At 44.6% G+C, this 20236-nt stretch overlaps 1 protein-coding gene across 5 annotated transcripts in view; it reads right to left on the reverse strand.

Annotated features, from left to right (window-relative positions):
- The window catches only part of MYO3B (myosin IIIB), a 635651-nt gene that overhangs the window by 258635 nt on the left and 356780 nt on the right, over positions 1 to 20236 (reverse strand). For 4 of the 5 annotated variants that reach the window (XM_073633937.1, XM_073633938.1, XM_073633935.1 and 1 more), the window contains exons 17-20: positions 14508 to 14634; positions 5565 to 5775; positions 2383 to 2530; positions 903 to 1056 (exon numbers count right to left, since the gene is read on the reverse strand). In XM_073633937.1, coding sequence (XP_073490038.1) covers positions 903 to 1056; positions 2383 to 2530; positions 5565 to 5775; positions 14508 to 14634 — 640 coding nt within the window. Of the gene's footprint in view, positions 1 to 902; positions 1057 to 1512; positions 2159 to 2382; positions 2531 to 5564; positions 5776 to 14507; positions 14635 to 20236 lie in introns of those variants that run through there. The other variant, XM_073633939.1, reaches the window with a different exon arrangement.

The raw sequence follows: 20236 nt of genomic DNA on the forward strand, positions 1-20236 counted from the left end.
TCTTTTTAGCCTACCAGAAGTTACTCACTACAGTACAGGCAGACGCTTTGTCTGCAATATTGTGCATTCATAAGTATGCAGACAGGCACGAACACTGCAGACAGTGCTACCTAAATGCACTATATTAACAAAAGTATTGGGATGCCTGCCTTTACACGCACATGAACTTTAATGGCATCCAAGTCTTAGTCCGTAGGGTTAAATACTGAGTTGGTCAGGCACTGATGTTGGAGAAGGCCTGGCTCGCAGACTCCGCTCTAATTCATCCCAGAGGTGTTCTATTGGATTGAGGTCAGGACTCTGTGCTGGCCAGTCAAGTTCCTCCATCCCAAACTCAGTCACCCATGTCTTTATGGACCTTCGTTTGTGCACTGGTCCAAATCATTTGGTGGAGGGGGGGTATATGTTGTGGAGTTGTTTTACCAGGGTTTGGGCTTGGCCCCTTAGTTCCAGTGAAGGGAACTCTTAAGGCGTCAGCATACCAAGAAATTTTGGGCAATTTCATGTTGCCAACTTTGTGGGGACAGTTTGGGAATGACCCCTTCCTGCTTCAACATGACTGCGCACCTGTGCAAGGTCCATAAAGACATGGATGAGCGAGTCCAGCCTTCCCAGAACAGTTGAAGCTGTTATAGCTGCAAAGGGTGGGCCAACTCAATATTGAACCCTACGGACAAAGACTGTGATGCCGGTAAAGTTCATGTGCGTGTAAAGGCAGGTGTCCCGATACTTTTGGTAATATAGGGTATGTACACTCTACTGAACTGACTGTACATATTAATGTCTAGCTAGAAGGAGACAAGTGAGAGTAAAGTAAGGATTGGAACAGGTTTTCTAACATATTCAAATGATTTTGTGAAGCGTGTCTTGGTGTGAGAACCATATTTCATATCCTCTCCTACCCACTAAGGTCTGGTCTGTCGCTTGGGGAAATCTGCTCTCTTCATCAAGCAGGGAAAGCAGACCCATTGGTTTCTGAAGAAACATGTCCAAGAGAGGCCGATTATCTTCATACTTCACCAAAGCAGCATCAATTCCTTCACTCTGATATTCCATCTATAAAAAAAATTCATGAACACACATCACACATCATGAAAAAAAGCATTTTGTTTAGAGAACATGCATAGTTTATGCACTGCATAATGGAAGCACTCTACAAAGGTTCTACCCAAAACAGATATTTCAGTCATGACCTGAGTGCCACAGTGGACTAATTTACCCATGTATTCAATCACCCTCTCAGAGATTCTAAATTACGGTAGGCGTTGCCCTCCTATGCCAGGTGTCTATATTGTCTTGCTTTCTTTTGAAACAATTACTAAATAGAATTAAACTAATCAGTAGAGAGAGGAACAAATCCATATACTGTAATAGCTATGGCAAGTGGCAAGTGCAGAGATCTTGGTGGGTAATTCATTCATAAAATGTATCCTAACAGCTATATAATTTTTGGACAAACAATTCATTTAAATTGGAAGTCAAACTTTTTAGTAAGGACCAATTCTCACCCCAAATTCAAGTGCCTTACTGTTTTACGATATTGCATTTCAGCAAGCCAGCATTCCTGATGTATCCGGTTCTGAATGCCAGCCCCAATATATGGTAGTAATGGCAGCTATTTCACCCCTTCTGATGCCACCTTTGCTACGGGTGTGCGCTGTAGAAGAACCTCCAGTGACATCAGGACCTCTCCAGCTCTCCTTCTGCCCATAGAAGTCAATTGACAGCACAGTACCTTCCTGTGTCATGTCCATTAAGTGTTTTTCAGAGCAAAAACCCTTCCAGTATCGTATGTAAACTCTGCATCAATCCTTCCTTCTTTTAAAAAAGAAAGCAAGACAACCAGATCTTGTGAGATGTGTTTAGAACACAACTTTATTGTACGTTCACAGTACAAGTACACAGTACAACTTAAAGTGTAAGCTTTCAAAGTGACCCTATCCTTTCCCTTGCATGGCAAAGTAAGCGGGTCAATTAGGTCTCCCCACAGTTCTAGTGCCTTTTGATAGGCTCAGTGCCATCACACTGTGTGGAGACCCTGCAAAGGGCTCGGATAGGTCAGTTTTGAGCTTATGCAAGGCATCTTTCCCTGGTCTGGCAGCCGCTTGGAGCAGCGGTGAATAAAAAGGTGAATATATGCTGTTGGGTACATTTTCCCCTGCATGGGCAAAAGAAAAAATACTTTAATGCAGGTATTTTAATGAACCATTTAATTAAACTGATACTTATACTCTATTAGATTAGAAATATTGTTACGGTATTGTTTTTGTATTGAAATAACCACAAAAATTCTAAATATGATGGGGAAACTTTAAAGAGCTTTGAATAAAACAACACAAAATAAATAGATCCATTTGTTTCTAAAGGAATCCAACAACTTACCTGTTCCAGGGCAAATATATGCTGATTAAAATAAAACTGGATTTGTTCGTTGGCAATGTTAATGCAAAGCTGCTCAAATGAGTTCCGTTTGAAGTTTTCAAATCCAAAAATATCTAGAATGCCCACGTTCATACCACTCTCAGCATTGCTAGAAACAAAAAGAGAACTTTGCTTTTAGCACACAATTTCATGGCAGTCATAGGCTTAAGGTAATATCTTAAACCTGGTCAGGATTTGCATATTATTTAGACTTGAGAATATTTTACACTCATTATTATAATTATAGTTGCATGATTAAATGTAATTAGAAAGTACTTTAAAAAAAAGTTGCTTCTAAATATGGCACCCTTAAAGGGAAACTAGACTTCCAAAACTTTTTTAAGTATGTGCATGAAACTAATCAGTTTAAATTCTATTTTCTAATTAAAGTTTGTCAGTGTTTTAAAAACCTTGTTTGTGTATCATTTGTAGTTATATATGTACATGGGGTAACCATATTTGCTCTTTACATATGAATGAATGTGCTTCTGCTCAGTGTAGTTCTATCAGTCTGTATTTTTATCAGGAAGTGGAGCAATCTATAGGGGACATTTACTAAAACTGGTGCACTCAGAATCTAGTGCAGCTGTGCATAGTAACCAATTAGCTTCCATGTTTTATTCTCAAAGCTTAACCACTTCAGCCCCAGAAGAATTTACCCCCTTCCTGACGCACTTTTTGTGATACAGCACTGCATCGCTTTAACTGACAATTGCAGGGTCGTGCGACGTTACACCCAAACAAAATTGACGTCCTTTTTTTCTCCACAAATAGAGCTTTCTTTTGGTGGTATTTGATCACCTCTGCGGTTTTTATTTTTTGCGCTATAAACAAAAAAGTGCGACAATTTTGGAAAAAAAGCTATATTTTTTACTTTTTGCTATAATAAATATCCCCAAAAATATATAAAAAAATATTTTTTCCTCAGTTTAGGCTGATATGTATTCTTCTACATATTTTTGGTAAAAAAAAAAAACGCAATAAGCGTATATTGATTGGTTTGCGCAAAAATGATAGAATCTACAAAATAGGAGATAGATTTATGGCATTTTTACTATTAATTTTTTTTTTATTAGAAATGACGGCGATCTGTGATTTTTATTGTGACTGCAACTTTATGGCGGACACATCGGACACTTTTGACACTATTTTGGGACCGTTGTCATTTATACAGCGATCAGTGCTATAAAAATGCACTGATTACTGTATAAATTACACTGTCAGGGAAGGGGTTAAACACTAGGGGGCGATCAAGGGGTTAAGTGTGTCCTAGGGAGTGATTCTAACTGTGGGGGGGGCTACCTAGGACATAACAGCGATCACTGCTCCCAATGACAGGGAGCAGTAGATCTCTGTGATGTCACTAGGCAGAACGGGGAAATGCCTTGTTTACATACATAGGCATCTCCCTATTCTGCCGCTCCGTGACACGTTTGCGGGATATCGGCGGACATCGAGTCCGCGGGACCCGTGGGTATGGTCGCGGAGCACGTGGCGGGCGCACATGGACCCCGCTGGCGGCGCGCGTGCGCCCACAATGCCGCATTTTAAGAGGACGTACCTGTATGCCCATTTGCGCAGCTGTGCCATTGTATATCATCGTGCACTGGTCAGCACCCGGTTAATTGAACAAGCTGAAGTTGGAAGCTAGTTACTAACCACAGCTGCACCTGATTCTGAATGCTCAAGTTTTAGTAAATGTCCCTCTATGTGGCTTTTACTTTACAACAATGGCTAATCAAAGAAGCACAATGACTGCAGTGAAAGACAGATTTCTGCCCCATAGCTAATCATAAAATCATATACTGTATTTTGGCAATGAGGACTGACACTGAAAGGGTTCAGCAAAGAGTGCAAATCACACTGTGCCCCACATGTCCTGAACCCCAACCCTAACCTAACCCCTTAGACTGACTCTTAACCTTCCCTCTCACCCAAGCTGTAAAACTTAACCAAACCATCTAAATTGAACCATTAACTTTGCAACTTCACTTGACCCTAACACTTAAACTTAACAATATCCTAACCCTAACCCTATGCCAAGTCCTAAAAATGAAACCTTTCCACTTAGCCTAATACTTAGTCACTAAAACCCTACCATTTAACATTAACACTTATCCTTAAGCTCTTACCTTGAACCCTCACGCAAAGTTTAAATAGACTCTGTCAACTGTTGAAGGGTACTGGCGCAATAGTGTTTGGTGTAGAGATAATAGGTTCTGTTGCCAGTAGGGTAAGTACAGCATTATATGGGCTATGGTTAGAGTCGAGGGTTAAGTTAAAGAGAATCGGTCATGTTGCCCATTCAAATTCTTATTAGCCCAACCCCAACACACATATGCTCACTTTCCCAATGCTCCCTGCCATTCTGTTGCTCCCAGAGTCAAACCCTTTGTAAGCTTGACGTTGGATGTTGAGAGTTTTTACGAGGCTGAGGACATCCTCCGCCTCATCAGGTGTTTGGGCCTGGTGATTAGTTAGACCTGAGCATTACATCTTGGGATGAGATCACATGCTCCCCCATATTTGGAAATATTGGGTATTTGTATGAGCTGGTATGGAGCAATGGATCAGGGGTGAAGTAGTAAGAGATTGACACTTAGCCCCAAATTGGCAAGATGGCAGATTCTTTAACTTAGACCTCAACTCTAACCTTAGCCCATATAATGGTATTATTACATTACTGGCAACAGAACCCTTTAGCTCTGCACCAAACATTATTATGCCAGAACCCTGGAACAGTTCCCATCATAGGTGTGCGCAGCCTCTTGCATTAGGGTGTGCACCCCAAAGCTCAAATACATATGCATGTGTATATGTACTGATGGTGTCAGTAGGGCAGTGGACAGTGTCAGTAGTTTTATTAGATTATTTTTTAAATTATTTTATTTTGTAACATTTTTTTTTGGGATGAAATATCAGTGGTCTAAACAGGGGGGAATATGCACCACACAAGGCGATTAGGGTGTGCCCAGGCACACCTGGCACACCCTGTGCCCACGCCTATGGTTCCCATCACTGAGTGATTGCTAAGTATCCTAAACCAAATTCTTCTAAAAGTCCATAGATAGATACTTGCTATTTATATAGTCGCTTTAAAAAACTGTAGTACCTTTACAGAAGAAAACACATGCATTACTTGCCATATATTTTTGTCTGGCTGGAGCAGAGTGTTGATTCGGTTCACAATCCAGCTGAAAAGTCTTCCATACAAAGCTTTGGACATGGCATCTCTGACATCACCAGCTTTATCCACTGTGTTAGTGCGTATGATGGTTTCTCCTCTTGTTACCACACAGTGAGAGGTAAGTGCCTCCTGGAACTCTTCTGCACCAATGCTGAGAAGGGCTGCAGCTTTAAACAAGAACATAAAAACAGAGGCAGCTAGAGATAAATGAAAAAAAATTTCCAATAGAGAAAAAGGCTGTTGTCGTACAATGAGGCACAGCTGAATTAGCAACTAAAATTGACTAACATTTTTATGCCTTTAATTGAAATAATGGCGATGAAAATCATTATGGAGTTGATTTACTGAAGGCAAAAATGCATTCATTTTGCAAGGGAAGTTACACTTTGCAAATTTTTCCTAGCGCTTAGGGAATGTTGTGGGATTTCCCTTTACAAAGAATAACCAATCACATGCAAGGGAAAGAAACTGCATTTTTTTTTAAAGTTTTTGCCTGCACATTAATGGGTGATAAAAGTCAGCAGAGCTTCAACTCAGTCACTAAACTCTAGGGGAAATTCCCCTACAAAGTGCAACTTCCCTTGCAAAGTGAAAGGTCTATTTTCCTTTAGTAAATCAACAAATATGCCTCACTCCCTGTGCTCACCCACTCTATGGCATTATTACATGGGGTTGAGCCACTATTAGCTGAGGGTGCCAGGTTTAAAGGATTTAAAAGCATTTATTTGATATATTGGTGATCCAATGGTCATATAAAAAATGTACAATTCTTCACAGTTACTAGACCACAGATCTTGTTGACCCAGAAACACAGGCAAAAAAGCTGTCAGAAACCATGAAATCAGGCCGAGACAGAAGTACAGTTAAATCACACTTGTTTAATAATAAAAGGAAAAAGAACAAACGTTGCCAAAGTTCAGTAACTGGAATGGATAGTCAGCCAAGCCAGAAGTCAGGGATCAATGTCAGGATCTGGAGCCAGAAGGGATGTCAGCAAAGCAAGACTTGAACAGGATCGCAGGAGCTAGTTTCTGTGATGTTGACCAAGGCAAAGGCAGATATCCTCTGGACTGGACGGCTTAAGTAGGCAGGACTGACGAGCAGGATATCATCAACAGCTGAGTAACTGTGGAGAGATAGGAGCTGGCAAATAGCCAACAGTTGAGCATCCAGCTCAGAGAAGGAAGGGCTGACCCCAGCCCTGACAGTACCACCTCCTCAACGACCCCTCCCCCTCTGAGGATCACCAGGCTTGAGGGGAATATGACTATGGTAATTACGGAGGAGGACAGGGGCATGTACGTCCGAGGATGAGACACCCAAGAGCATTCCTCCAGACCATACCCTTTCCAATGCACCAGGTACTGTATACGCCCACTGAACCTAAGGAAGTCAACAATGGACTGTACTTCATACTCCTCATGGTTCTCAACCTGTACAGTGTGAGGACGTGGCACTGAGGTGGTAAAGCGGTTGCAGACCACAGGTTTTAATAAGGAGACATGAAATACATCGAAATATGCATATTAGAAGGAAGGTCTAATGCGTAAGCCACTGGGTTAATCCTGCGAAGAATATGGAAAGGCCCAATAAACCGAGGTGCGAACTTCAGTGAGGGAACACGAAGTCAGAGGTTGCGAGATGACAGCCAGACCCTGTCCCCAACCTGGTCGGAAGGCGCAGGCAGGCGTCTGCGGTCAGCATGGAGTCTGTACCTATCATTAGCATGATGCAAAACCTCATGGACTTGTGCCCAAGTGGAACGAAGACCACGGAGATGCTCCTCTAACGCAGGAATACTCTGCAGAACAAATAAGTCAGGCAACATGGAAGGTTGGAAACCATAATTCGCCATAAACAGGGATAATCAGGAAGCAGAATTCAAGGCACTGTTGTGAGCCAACTCTGCCCACGGTAATAGGTCTGACCAGTTGTTATGATGGCCAGAAATATAGCAATGTAGGAATTGCTCCAAGGACCGATTGTCTCGTTCTGCGGCCCTATTAGACTGCGGGTGATACGCAGAGGAGAAATCAAGCTGAATTCCCAACTGTGCACAAAAGGCTCACCAGAACCGGGACACAAACTGACTACCCCTGTCCGAGACAATCACCTTGGGTAGCCCATGTAAGCGAAAGATCTCCCGAGCAAAAATGGAGTCAGTTCCTTAGAAGTGGGCAACTTCTTAAGTGGAATACAATGACACATCTTTGAGAACCGGTCAACCACCATAAGGATAACCGTGGTACCCTGGGAGTTGGGTAACTCCACAATGAAATCCATAGATAGGTGGGTCCAGGGCCTCTCTCCATTGGGTATGGGTTGTAGGAGGCCCACTGGAAGGTGTCGTGGAGTCTTACCCTGAGCACACACGGAACGGGCACCTACGAAGGCAGTTACATCAGCACATAGACTAGGCCACCAGAATTGTTGGGAAATGGCCTAAAAGAGTTGATTCTTCCCACGGTGGCCAGCAGCCTTGGGAGAATGGTAAGTCTGGAGCACGGCAGTACGGAGACTCTCTGGGACAAAGCAGCAGTCACAAGGTTTCTCAGGAGGAGCATGGACCTGAGCAGCAAGAATTTTGTCACCCAAAGGAGAAGTGAGACTGGTGCGAACCGTAGCCAGAATATGATCCGGAGAAATCATAGGAACCGGAACTGACTCCCACTTGGAAGTGGAGGAAAATTGTCGTGACAAGGCGTCAGCCCTTACATTCTTAGTACCGGGTAAGAATGAGACAATGTCATTGAAACTAGACAAGAAAAGAGCCCATCGCGCCCTTCTGGGAGGGAGGCGTTTAGCCTCAGACAAGAATTCGAGATTCTTATGGTCAGTAAGAATGAGAACCGGCACAGTGGTACCTTCGAGGAGATGTCTCCATTCTTTCATGGCTAAAATGATCGCCAACAGTTCTCTGTCACCAATCTCGTAATTGCACTCCGCAGGTGACAATTTCTTGGAAAAGTAGCCACAAGGATGCATAGCGCTCTCAAAAGTAGGACGTTGAGACAGAAGGGCGCCAACACCAGTCTCAGAAGCATCAACTTCAGGGATAAAAGGTAACGTAGGATCAGGATGTGCCAACACAGGAGCAGAAACAAAGGCAGCCTTGAGACTCTCAAAGGCCTTAACGGACTCCGGAGACCAACTCTGTGGGTTACCATCCTTTCTGGTCATATCAGTCAGGGGCCTGACCACAGACGAGAAGTTACGAATAAACTTCCGATAATAGTTGGCAAAGCCCAGGAAATGCTGCAGAGGACATAAACCCATGGGTCAGGGCCACTGTAGAACTGCCGAAAGTTTCTCTGTGTCCATCGAAAAACCTGCAGTGGAAATGACACCCAATAATTTAACCTGTTCACGATGGAACTCGCACTTCTCCAGTTTACAATAGAGATTATTCTCTCTTAGTTTCTGAAGCACACAACAGACATCTGTGTGGTGGCTCTCCAGGGACTTGGAAAATATGAGGATATCATCGAGATAAACCACCACACATAACTGCAACAAATCTCAGAGGACATGGAAAACTGCCGGGACGTTACAAAGGACAAAAGGCATTACGAGGTACTCATAATGGACTGTTCTTCTATTAAACGCAGTTTTCCACTCGCCGCCCTCCTTAATCCTCACGAGATTGTATGCCCCTCAAATCAAGCTTCGTGAACACCGTTGCTCCCTTGAGACGGTCAAATAACTCCGTAATGGAATCGGATAGGCATTCTTAATCGTGAAACGATTGAGACCCCTATAATCAAAACAAGATCTCAGTTCACCACTCTTTTTCTTCACAAAGAAGAAACCAGCACCAGCAGTAAACGAGGATTTGCAGATGAAACCTCGAAAAAGTGCGTCTGCAACATACTCCTCCGTGGTCTTTTCTTCCAAGACCGACAAAAGGTAAACCCGGTTACGAGGGGGTATGGCACCAGGTTGAAGGTCAATTGTGTAATCATACGACCGGTGTGGAGGCAAACTTCGGCTTGACCTTTGTCCAAGACATCGCTAAAATTGCGGGACTCCTCCGGCAGAGAGGGTTGAAGAGGTGCACAGGACCCTGGCTACCTTCTGGAAGCATGTCTCACTGCATTGTGGTGACCAGGAGAGAACCTCAGCACGGAGCCAATCAAAAAAGGGGTTGTGCCTCTGTAACTAAGGATAATCAATAACCAGCGGAAACTTAGGTGAGGAAATAACTTTGGATTATCTCATGGTGAAGAGCCCCTACAGCCATGGACAACGGAAACGTCTCATGAGTCATATGGGCAGGCTGTAGAGGTCTCCCGTCAAGAGCCTTAATGGCAAGTGGAGTGTAGGGATGAGCCTGATGTTTGAGTCGAATGCAAGTTCGACTCGAACATCGGGTGTTCACCTGTTCGCCGAACAGCGAACAATATGTAGTGTTTGCGGCAAATTCAAAACCTGACGGAACACCGTTAGAGTCTATGGAACACTAACATGAAAAATCAAAAGTGCTAATTTTAAAGGCTTATGCAAGTTTTTGTCATAAAAAGTGTTTGAGGACCTAGGTCCTGCCACAGGGGACATGTATCAATGCAAAATATTTTTTTTTAAACGGCCGTTTTTTCGGGAGCAGTGATTTTTTTTTAAAGTGAAATAATAAAAATGAAATATTTCTTTAAATATTGTGCCTGGGGGGTGTCTATATTATGCCTGTAAAGTGGCAAATTTTTCCCGTGTTTAGAACAGTACCACAGCAAAATGACATTTCTAAAGGAAAAATTGTCACCCTTGCCCGGTGGTTGTGGGGGTCGGCGGGCGGGGGGGCTTATCGGAATCTGGAAGCCCCCTTTAACAAGGGGACCCTCAGATCCCGGCCTCCCCCCGTGTGAAATGGTAATGAGGTCCCCAAACACTTTTTATGACAATAACTTGCATATAAGCCTTTAAAATTAGCACTTTTGATTATTCATGTTTGTGTCCCATTAATGAGGAATAAATGGTTGTCCCATAGACTTTAATGGTGTTCATGTGTTCTGCCGAATTTTTTGCCTGTTCGCATGTTCTGCTGCGAACCGAACAGGAATGTGTTCGGCTCATCCCTAGTGGAGTGTCACACAGCTGCAGTGGAATCGAGTGCTTCGATACAAAGGCAGCATCAATGAACAGGCCTGCAGCCCCAGAGTCGATTAGAGCCTGCATCTCAACAGACGACTTAGCCCAAGAAGGGGTGACCGAAAACAGGGGCTTATCATTCTGGATAACTGGGGATGAAACAACGCCACCTAAGGCCTGTCCTTAAGGTTCGGGCGTTCCCTGGACGGGTAGGACAAGACTTCAAAAGTGACCTGCCTAGCCACAATAAAGGCATAATCTCTCCCTCCTCCTAAAGGTTCTCTCATCCGCAGAGAGAGATGCGTGAAACCCAAGTGCATGGGTTCACCTTCACTGACCGACTCGGTACCAGGAGGCATGGGAGGTGAGGGATGTACAGGTGGGACTGCAAAGCTCAGAGACAAACGTACAGGAGGCTTCCGCAAGCGCTCCTTAAAAAAGAGAGTCTTTCTCTGAGTCTGGAGTCAATGAGGATGGCAAATGTGATCAACTTCTCCAGCTCAGTGGTTATATCTCGGCAGGGCCGGTGCTACCACTAGGCAAACTAGGCAGCCGCCTATGGCGCACTGCTGCCTAGGGCGCCCAGACACTGGTGTTCCTACTCTCTTCTATCTGCAGCAAGCAACTAAGTCTCAGCATGAGCAGGCAGCCACCGCTCTGTTCGCACATAGTGTCAGAGGCGCAGCGGAGGACTGTATCTGTGTCCCGACTCCCGAATGAATGGAAGCAAGCAAACGTTCATTGATGGGCACTGGTAGGCGGCATTTGATGGGCGCTGGTGAGGCTGCATTTGTTGGGCGCTGGTAAGGTTGCATTTGATGGGCGCTGGTGGGCTGCATTTGATGGGTGCTTCATTAAAAAGGTGGGGTATACATGAGGGCAGCAAAATTAGGTTTCGACTAGGGTGTCAAAAATCCTTGCACCAGCCCTTATCTCGGGCTTCTATTTCATCCTTGATGGTATGTGAGAAACCATGAGAAAAAGCAGCCACGAGAGCCTCATTGTTCCATGCAACCTCTGCTGCCAGAGTACGGAATTCAATGGCGTAGTCAGCAACAGTTCTCGTACTCTGTTCGATGGACATAAGGCACTTGGCAGCAGAAGCGGAGAGTGCGGGAACGTTAAATACCCTTTTAAACGAAGCCACAAACTGAGGGTAGCTCAAGACAACAGGTTTTGGCGTCTCTCATAGAGGGTTTGCCCAGACCAAGGCTCTCTCAGAAAGCAAAGATATCACGAAACCTACTTTGCTTCTGTCCGTGGGAAATGCCTGGCGCAGCATCTCAAAGTATATCTCAACCTGGTTGAGAAATCCTCTGCATTGGACTAGAACGCCCCCAAATCGCTGGGGAATCAGAGCGAAAGCAGACATACCTCTTATAGAGGTTATAGTCGAGGCGGGTGCTGGCACAGAGACTGGAGCAGCAACAGGGTCGGCCTACAACATAGGTTGTACCGGGGCGGCCACAGTGGGAGATTCCAGGTGAGCCGTGCAACTCAGGAGCTTTTGTAATGCCATGGCAAACTGATCCATGCGGTGATCCAGTTCATTAAATATGGAAAAAATATTCCCAACAAGTGGATTGACTGCATCTTCTGAATTCATGGCTTTTGCCTACTGTAAGAAACCATGAAATCAGGCCGAGACAGAACTACAGTTAAATCACACTTGTTTAATGATAAAACTAAAAAGAACAAACGTAGTCAAAACATAGCCAAAGTTCAGTAACCGGAACGGATAGTCAGCCAAGCCAGAAGTCAGGGATTAATGTAGTGGAACAGCAAGCAGGATCTGGAGCCAGAAGGGATGTCAGCAAAGCAAGACTTGAACAGGACCGCAGTAGATAGTTTCCGTGATGTTGACCAAGGCGAAGGCAGAGATCCTCTGGACTGGACGGCTTAAGTGGGCAGGACTGACGAGCAGGAAATCATCAACAGCTGAGTACCTGTGGAGAGATAGGAGCTGGCAATTAGCCTACAGCTAAGCGGCCAGCTCAGAGAAGAAAGGGCTGAGCCCAGCCCTAACACAAGCATAAGTAGTGACATAATTTTCCTCACTTTGAAGAGCCACCAGAGCTTTTCGAATGTTAGTGTGAATGATATTACGTGAAAGCATGCAGATCTGAGGCTTGATAGTGGGAGTCTGTTAAACTTAAAAAACAATGTATCACCACTGTATGAAATGCTGCTATTCCTGATTTCTACCCACCATATTGCACTGTAGATAAAAAGAAATAGAGCCCATGGGGAACAAGATGCTCCATAATGCATGTAGTTCTATCTCTTTCTCTCTTCTCCCTTTCTCTTTCACTCTGTGGCTATGGAAAATTCATATATAGTTCTCTTCAGATAGTATGTTACCGCATCTGGAATTGCCGCTTTCAACCTCCAATACCCCCCAACGTGTTTCCGGTCATATGGTCAGGAAGGCATTATGGTACATATTTGGTGGACATGCCTGAAGGTACATAGGCTATGGATCTGCACATACACTTAATTCTACACTGTTCTAGGCTGTAACCTTCATAAAGACCCAAGTGAAGCGCTCTTGAACAAACCCCTTGAGGGACTTCCAGGCTCAGTTGCAAAACATATGTGCTTCATTTTTGCCGCCACTAATCGAACAAGCTAACTTGTGGAGATCCCCAGTATTACATTTCTCTGAAGTTCAAACGCAACTGCCATAGCTTCAAGAAATTATGAAAATTTTTCAGAAAATATGGGCACCCTGGATTCTCTATACCTAACCAAACTCAGCAGCCCTAAACGCTCATTTCCCCCATCCACACCTCTCCACTGTCCTATCCTCCATTTCCTCATCCCCTTCTTATCCCCCTTACCCTTCATCCCTCTCCTCTCTTCCACTCTTCTTTTCTTTCCTTATCTTTAATTGTGGTGCAATATCATATTTTGAAAATATAGGCTTTTTGCCATCTATAGCTTCATCGTTATGGCTTTTCCAGTTGAACTGTCCTTCTACGGAAGCTTCATGTCATTCTGAGCAACCACTGACCTCCTTTATGTGTTTTCCCTTTTATTGTTCATTGATGGTTTCAACAAACATACATTCTCTTATTTAATCTAACAGATTTACCTTCTATTTAGCAGGGATGTGGCATTTGTCAATAATCTTTGAATTTTATTCTGTAGCATTTTGCTACAGGGTTGTCCCCCTGCTTTTTCTTATTGCACTGTCTGAAACTCCTATTAATATCATTGAACAAGAAAAAGATGTGATGAGAAGATGTTGGTCCCGGCCCCCCCCAATGTCTTAAAGCAGCTATCTCTCTGCATCTGAGTTGCCACCCAAAGCAAAGCCCTTCTGCTACGATCACAGTTTTTATACACTGCATTTTCTCATTTTCTTATTACCATATTTCGACTGTGTTAATAATCATTTAGGAGATGATGGTGATCGTATTAGTACTGGGAAAAAAAGTGTGGGCAATAGCTATACAGGAAAAGCTTACTCTTTTTCTCTGCCACCTGTAGGCAGTGGTCCACTCTGCTCATGGCAAATCCAGCACTAGTTACAGAAAATTCCACAGGCAAAGTGAAACAAGACAGTAAGCAAAGCTTGGAACCCCTGGAATATTCAGCTATAGCTAAAGTATTTTAATTTGGGTGGACTGAACAATATGAACTTTATTTCCAATTCCAACGACATGCCATTTAGGGGGAATGTGAAATATATTAAGCCTACATTATTTTCATGTTTTTTTTTTTCCTTGTTGTTAAGGAAATGAAATAGCGAATTAAACATATTATCAGTGATACACAAGCACATTCAGCCTTTATGCTGGGTGCTTCATTATACCATTTTCTAAGGCTTCTCCATCCGGAACTTCGCTCTTGTCTATCTGATGCTTAGAAGAAATGGCAGTAAATTCAATGTTTCCTGTGTTTAGTATTCCAGCCAGAATCCTGTACACTGAATGGACCTCCTGTAATTAAAGGTGAAAGTTACAAGACGTGTATACAATCTTAGACGATCACTATACAGGGACAGTAAACATTTTACTAGTCTATTGCAGGTGATGCCTATTTTAGTAATATTCATCTTTTGCATTGGCATTTTATATTGCATTTCTGAGACCTAATCTATAAATAGAGTGCATCTCTAAGAAAATAGTTATTTGACATATAGCAGTTCACCAATCAGAGAATGGTAAGGCTGGCCTTACACCTATGCCTTGCTGTAACGAACACATTGCCACATCTATAGAGCCCAATTGCACTATAGGAAGGCACCTGCTTTACAGCACACCACAAACAGTAATGCACTATGCCTTGTGCAGTGCACTGCATTGGGAAAAGTAGTAAAGTGAATTTTCCGGTCTGTTGTGGTGCATTGGCAGCCCAATAAAATAAACGGGTTTCCTTAAAGTGTATGTTACCCCAACATTTCACGATCTTGTGATATGTGCCTGTTGTACAATGTACTTGTATTAAAAGGTATCCTGTTCTCTTTGCATTGCTTTCTTTGTGTGAAATTCCTGGTAATTCTGCCTGTCCCATCTCCCTGCTTTACTAGTTCAAACTGACTATGCTTAGCATGGAAGCACATCCATCCCAGGTTGGTCAGTTTTCTTCTTTGCATTCTACTTGGGAGCACATCTTGCCTGTACTCCAGTTATCAGACTTGTGTTGACATGCCCCCTTGCACAGCTAATCACTGGGAAGATCAATGTACTGCAGTGTCTCTCCCTCCTGCTACCCCTAACTCTCAGCTCTCTAAGCCCCTTACGCATCTAAGAACAGAGGTCATGTGATCACTGAAAAAAAAAAGAAAAAAGTAATTATAGTGTATATATATATATATATATATATATATATATATATATACATATATATATATATATAGTGGCAGAGCGTTGCCCTGCCAGGGTCTAGAAGGAGGATGTGACCCAGAATTCTCAACCAAACGGTTTGAGGGGCTCCAGGGAGCATGTAACATGAAGAGGAAACTGGCCTTTCAGTTTCCTCAGTGTTTTGTAATGTCCACTTTGGGACCTGGAGCTCGGGATTTTTCTGAGAGATCCAGGTGGGATGAAATCCCTAGTCCTGGGTCCTGATTTTGAGAACAGCCAGCATACTTATTGGTCAGGTGTGTGCTGGGCTTTTAGTAGTAACCTGGCTATGGTTCTGGGCTCCACCTGGCAGATAGGAAGTCTGAGTAACAGGAGTCAGGAGGGCTCCATGTTGGAGCCAGTGCAGCAAGAGGCTGTTAGATGTGTGCGTCCAGGGAGCCAGAAGCTGTGTGCGTTGAAGGGCTTCAAAGCTGTGTGCACCAAGGTGGTCGGTGAAACAGTCTGTATGAGAGAGACAAGGGCCTGGAGTGTAAGGCCAGAGCTGCAGTGCTGCAAGTGAGAGCCAACTAGGCTGAATGTAGTTTTGTTGATGAAAAGGAATGCTGAAACCCCTGTGAGGGAAACCTATCTTTGTTTGTTGAACTTTCTTTTAATAAAAATGGGCAAACAAAACCCTTAAAAAGAAGAACCAGCGAGTGGCGGTGTCCTTCAAGCTCTACATCTGATGCAAATCCTTTACACGTGGTGGAGAATGCGGGCACAATTTGAGATCCCTACAGTCAAGTAAGTTCATCTGTTATATGAACTGTGTTTTGATGCATGAGACTGCATAATCTGGGTGCAGGTGAGGAGAACCTGCAAAGGAAAGGTGACTAGCCTTAAAGAGACAGTGCTCCAATTTATTGCTGAACTGTGCAAAGTTTTTTGGAGTGACTGTGAGTATGGGGCGATCAAAGCGCCTAAAAGAAGCAAGGATGGCTGAGATGATAGATAGAGCTCTGTGGCTGGAGGGGTTGTTACCACCTGAGAGAACCCCATACATGCCTGAACAGATTTTGCCAAGGAGAAAAAGGGCTGGTGTTGTCCCTAGCAACACTGGTGCAATGAGTGCACAGGTGACTGCAAGTATGGAGAGTCCACCAAAGTCTGAGCCTGCAGTGAATTGGTGCAAGTGACACCTGGCAGCACTGGACCAAGTTAAAGGGGAAGTGTATGTTGTTGCCCTTGGCAACGCTGGTGCAAGTAGGCCAGCTATCAAGGTGCAGAGGCCTAAGCTTGAAATGAGATGCAGTGTGGGAAGCCCTGACAAGACATGGAACCAAGTACACTGTTTGCGGTGCAGTGAGTGGGAGCATCCAGTCTCCAAGTGTCCTTTGTCCCAGGCTCCAGTGCAAAGCTACCTAGCAAAGCAAAGGTCTGCATCTGTGTTTGAGAAGCCTGCTCTGAATGCCAGGAGTGAGCAACATGCTTACCAGAAATTTGAAAGGAGTGCAGTTGCCCATAGCAACGCCTATGATGTCAGGTCGGAGGACCGCAAGACAAAGATATTGCCTATAGGGGATCGTGGCAAGTTTAAAGTGACACCGCTTCATAGAGAGAGAAATCAACATGTTTGGGAGAGCCAGAAAAGTGCAGCTAGGAGAGCACCGTTTCCATTAGCAACTAGAGAACATGTGCCAATGGGAATGAGGAGCTACAGGGAAGAGGTGCCCCACCATCCTCATAGAGATGCCAGTAAGTTTCTGCATGTTGGGACAGTGCCATCTCCCTTAGCAACAGGAGAAAGTCGCCAAGTAACATACCAGGAATGTGGTCAATTGTGGCATGGGATCTTTTCTTGTCCCAGTTTGTGGAATACAGCTGCTGATATTGTTGCTGGGTTTAACTCTTTGCCTGCAAGCCCGGATTCCTGTGTTAAAATGTTTGCAGTCACCCCTGGCAACAGAGAGGAAATTCCTGTTGTGCCTGCTGTAGTTTCATCCCGTGGCCACCAGAGGGAGTCGGTCAGTAGAAGTGCAGTACAAGAAAGTCAACATACTCAAATGAACATGGCAAGATCTGTTACTCGGATGGGTAAGACTGTTGATGTTGAAGTCATGGGAAAGACTGACTGTGGGATTGCTCACACTGAAGTGGAAGTGATCCTAGAGGGGAGATCCACTATTGGTGCAGAAAAGGACTTGCCTCACTGCAGTGCCCTGTCCAGTGGGGAGGCAAGTGTTAAAATTGAATGTGATGATGTGAAACTTACTGAGGAGTATGTTCATACTGGTATTGAGTTAACTAATGCTGATAATGTGATGCTTAATGAGATAGGGGTGATCGCTAAGCAGGATATGCTATTCCCCTTAGCAACAGTATATAAGGCTGCAGAGGTGTCCCTGGAAACCTCAAGGGAGCTCTGTGTGTTGGAGCCAGAGGTTGCCTGGGACAACTGTGGTGCCGCTCTGATGGATAAGAGGGTACTTGACCTTGGTGATGAGAATGTGTCAAATAGTAAAACAAAATGTCTGAAATTACTTGTGGTGATAATTGGTTACTGTGAACTGTTGCTGCTGACAGCAAAGATCTTTGCGAGTTTAATGAAGCGCCACCCGAGCAAGGTGGTGAAGTTATGGTATTGCAGCCTGCTGTGTTTAAAAACGGAAAATTGTATCATACTTACCGTAATTTTCCTTTCCTGGTGCCTATCCATGGCAGCATACTAGTGATAGAGCTCCGCCTCGACTCCTCCCTCAGGACCAGTGAATAGCATAAATTAAAGACATAGTCCCTCCCCCAACATTCTCCGTCAAATAGAATACCGAGGGTGGGAGCGTATGCTGCCATGGATAGGCACCAGGAAAGGAAAATTACGGTAAGTATGATACAATTTTCCGTTTTCCTGGTGCCTCCATGGCAGCATATTAGTGATAAATAACTAGCTGACACGGGTGGGATAATGCTTAACAATAGATGTTTAATTAGAATGAGACATTGCAGCCTGCACTGCCCTTCTCCCGAACTCAACCGTTGTGAGAGCTCCTGGGTCGATATGGTAGTGTCTGAGGAAAGTATTGAGAGAAGACCAGGTGGCGGCCCTGCACACCGTCTCTAATGACACGTTAGCCCTTGCTGCCCAGGAGGTTGAGACTGCCCTTGTAGAATGAGCATTCATTCAGGATGGAGGTTCCATATTCTTCATCCTGTAGGCCTTCTGGATTAGTTTTACCACCGAAGATGCCAGGGTTCTGATGGAAGCTTCCTTGCCCCTGTATTTACCGAATGGAACAATAAACAGTCTTTCCGAGCTCCTGAAGGATCTAGTGGCCTCTAGGTAGGCTCTGAGCACTCTGGAAACGTCCAGCTCGTGACATGATCCCGAATCCGCTTCAGCAAATACTGGTAGTGCCCAAGGCTCCAAAAGGTGACTTGGAGTAGCGACTTTGGGTGTGAACCCCCGAAGGGGACGAAGCTCCACTCTATCGTGGAAAAAAGAGATGTGGTCATCACCTATCCCTAACGAGTGGAGTTCTGAGATCCTTCTACCAGATGTAATGGCTAGCAGGAAAACTGTTTTTAGTGTTATGTTCCATATTGTCAGTTGTTCCACTGGGGCAAATGGATGGTCAGAGAGGACTTCAAGGACCAGGGATAAATCCCACTTGGGAAAAGACCGTCTGACAGGTGGACGAATCTTTAACACTCCTCTGAGGAAAGTGACTACTAAGGGCTCTTCTGTCCATCTTTTATTTGTTGCGGCAGAAATTGCTGCTACTTGCACTTTGAGGGAACTTAGGCCAAAACCCAGATCAAGTCCTGACTGGAGGAAACCGAGAACATCTGATGTAGAAGGAAAGATTGGATTAAACTCATTTGAGGCAGCAAATGACAAGAACTTGTCCAATATTTTTGAATATATAGCATTGGTTGCTGGCTTCCTGGCTCCTAGGAGGGTTGTTATGACTCCTGGGGAACATCCTAGGGACTCGAACCTTCGCCTCTCAACTTCCAGATTCGAAGGTTCAGCTTCTGAGGGTCTGGATGAACTAAACTGCCCTGCGTCAGAAGTTGAGGGAAAGGATGGATCCTGATTGGAGAGCTCACACTGAGGCGCATAGCTAGAGGAAACCAAGGTCTCTTCGGCCAATGTGGGAGTACTGCCAGTACCTGGACTGTCTCTCTGAGAAGTCTCAGGAGGAACTTGAATATTAATGGCCGGGGGGGGAAAGGCATATGCGGTGGTGAACCTCCAGGGGCATGACAGGGCATCTACTTCCTCCGCTTGCGTATACGGCAGGCGAGAGACGAATCTGGTCAGTTTGGCATTCCCCGGAGTGGCAAATAGGTCTAACTGAGGAGGATCCCATAGGTTGGCAATCTGACGGAAGACCTAGGGATGAAGAGCCCACTCGTTGTTGTCCAGGAAGTTCCTCAACAGCGTGTCTGCTTCCGTGTTCAACCTTCCCGGAAGATACATCGCCCTGAGGTCTAGGATGTTCTTCTCTGCCCAGAGCATAATCGGCTTTACTTCCCTGAGGAGTGATGTGCTGCGAGTGCCCCCCTGCCTCTGCAGATACGCGACAGCTGCCCTGTTGTCCAGGCGTAAAAGTACTCTCTGGCCTCTGATCTGAGATGCTAATGTAGTCAGTGCCAAGAACGCTGCTCTCATCTCCAGTATGTTGGATACTACTCCCTGGGTGGAACAGGACCATCTCCCCTGTATCCTGGTTTCCCCGCAATGGGCTCCCCAGCC

Source organism: Aquarana catesbeiana, linkage group LG06 (assembly GCF_042186555.1).
Source record: "Aquarana catesbeiana isolate 2022-GZ linkage group LG06, ASM4218655v1, whole genome shotgun sequence".
Lineage (NCBI taxonomy): Eukaryota > Metazoa > Chordata > Amphibia > Anura > Ranidae > Aquarana > Aquarana catesbeiana.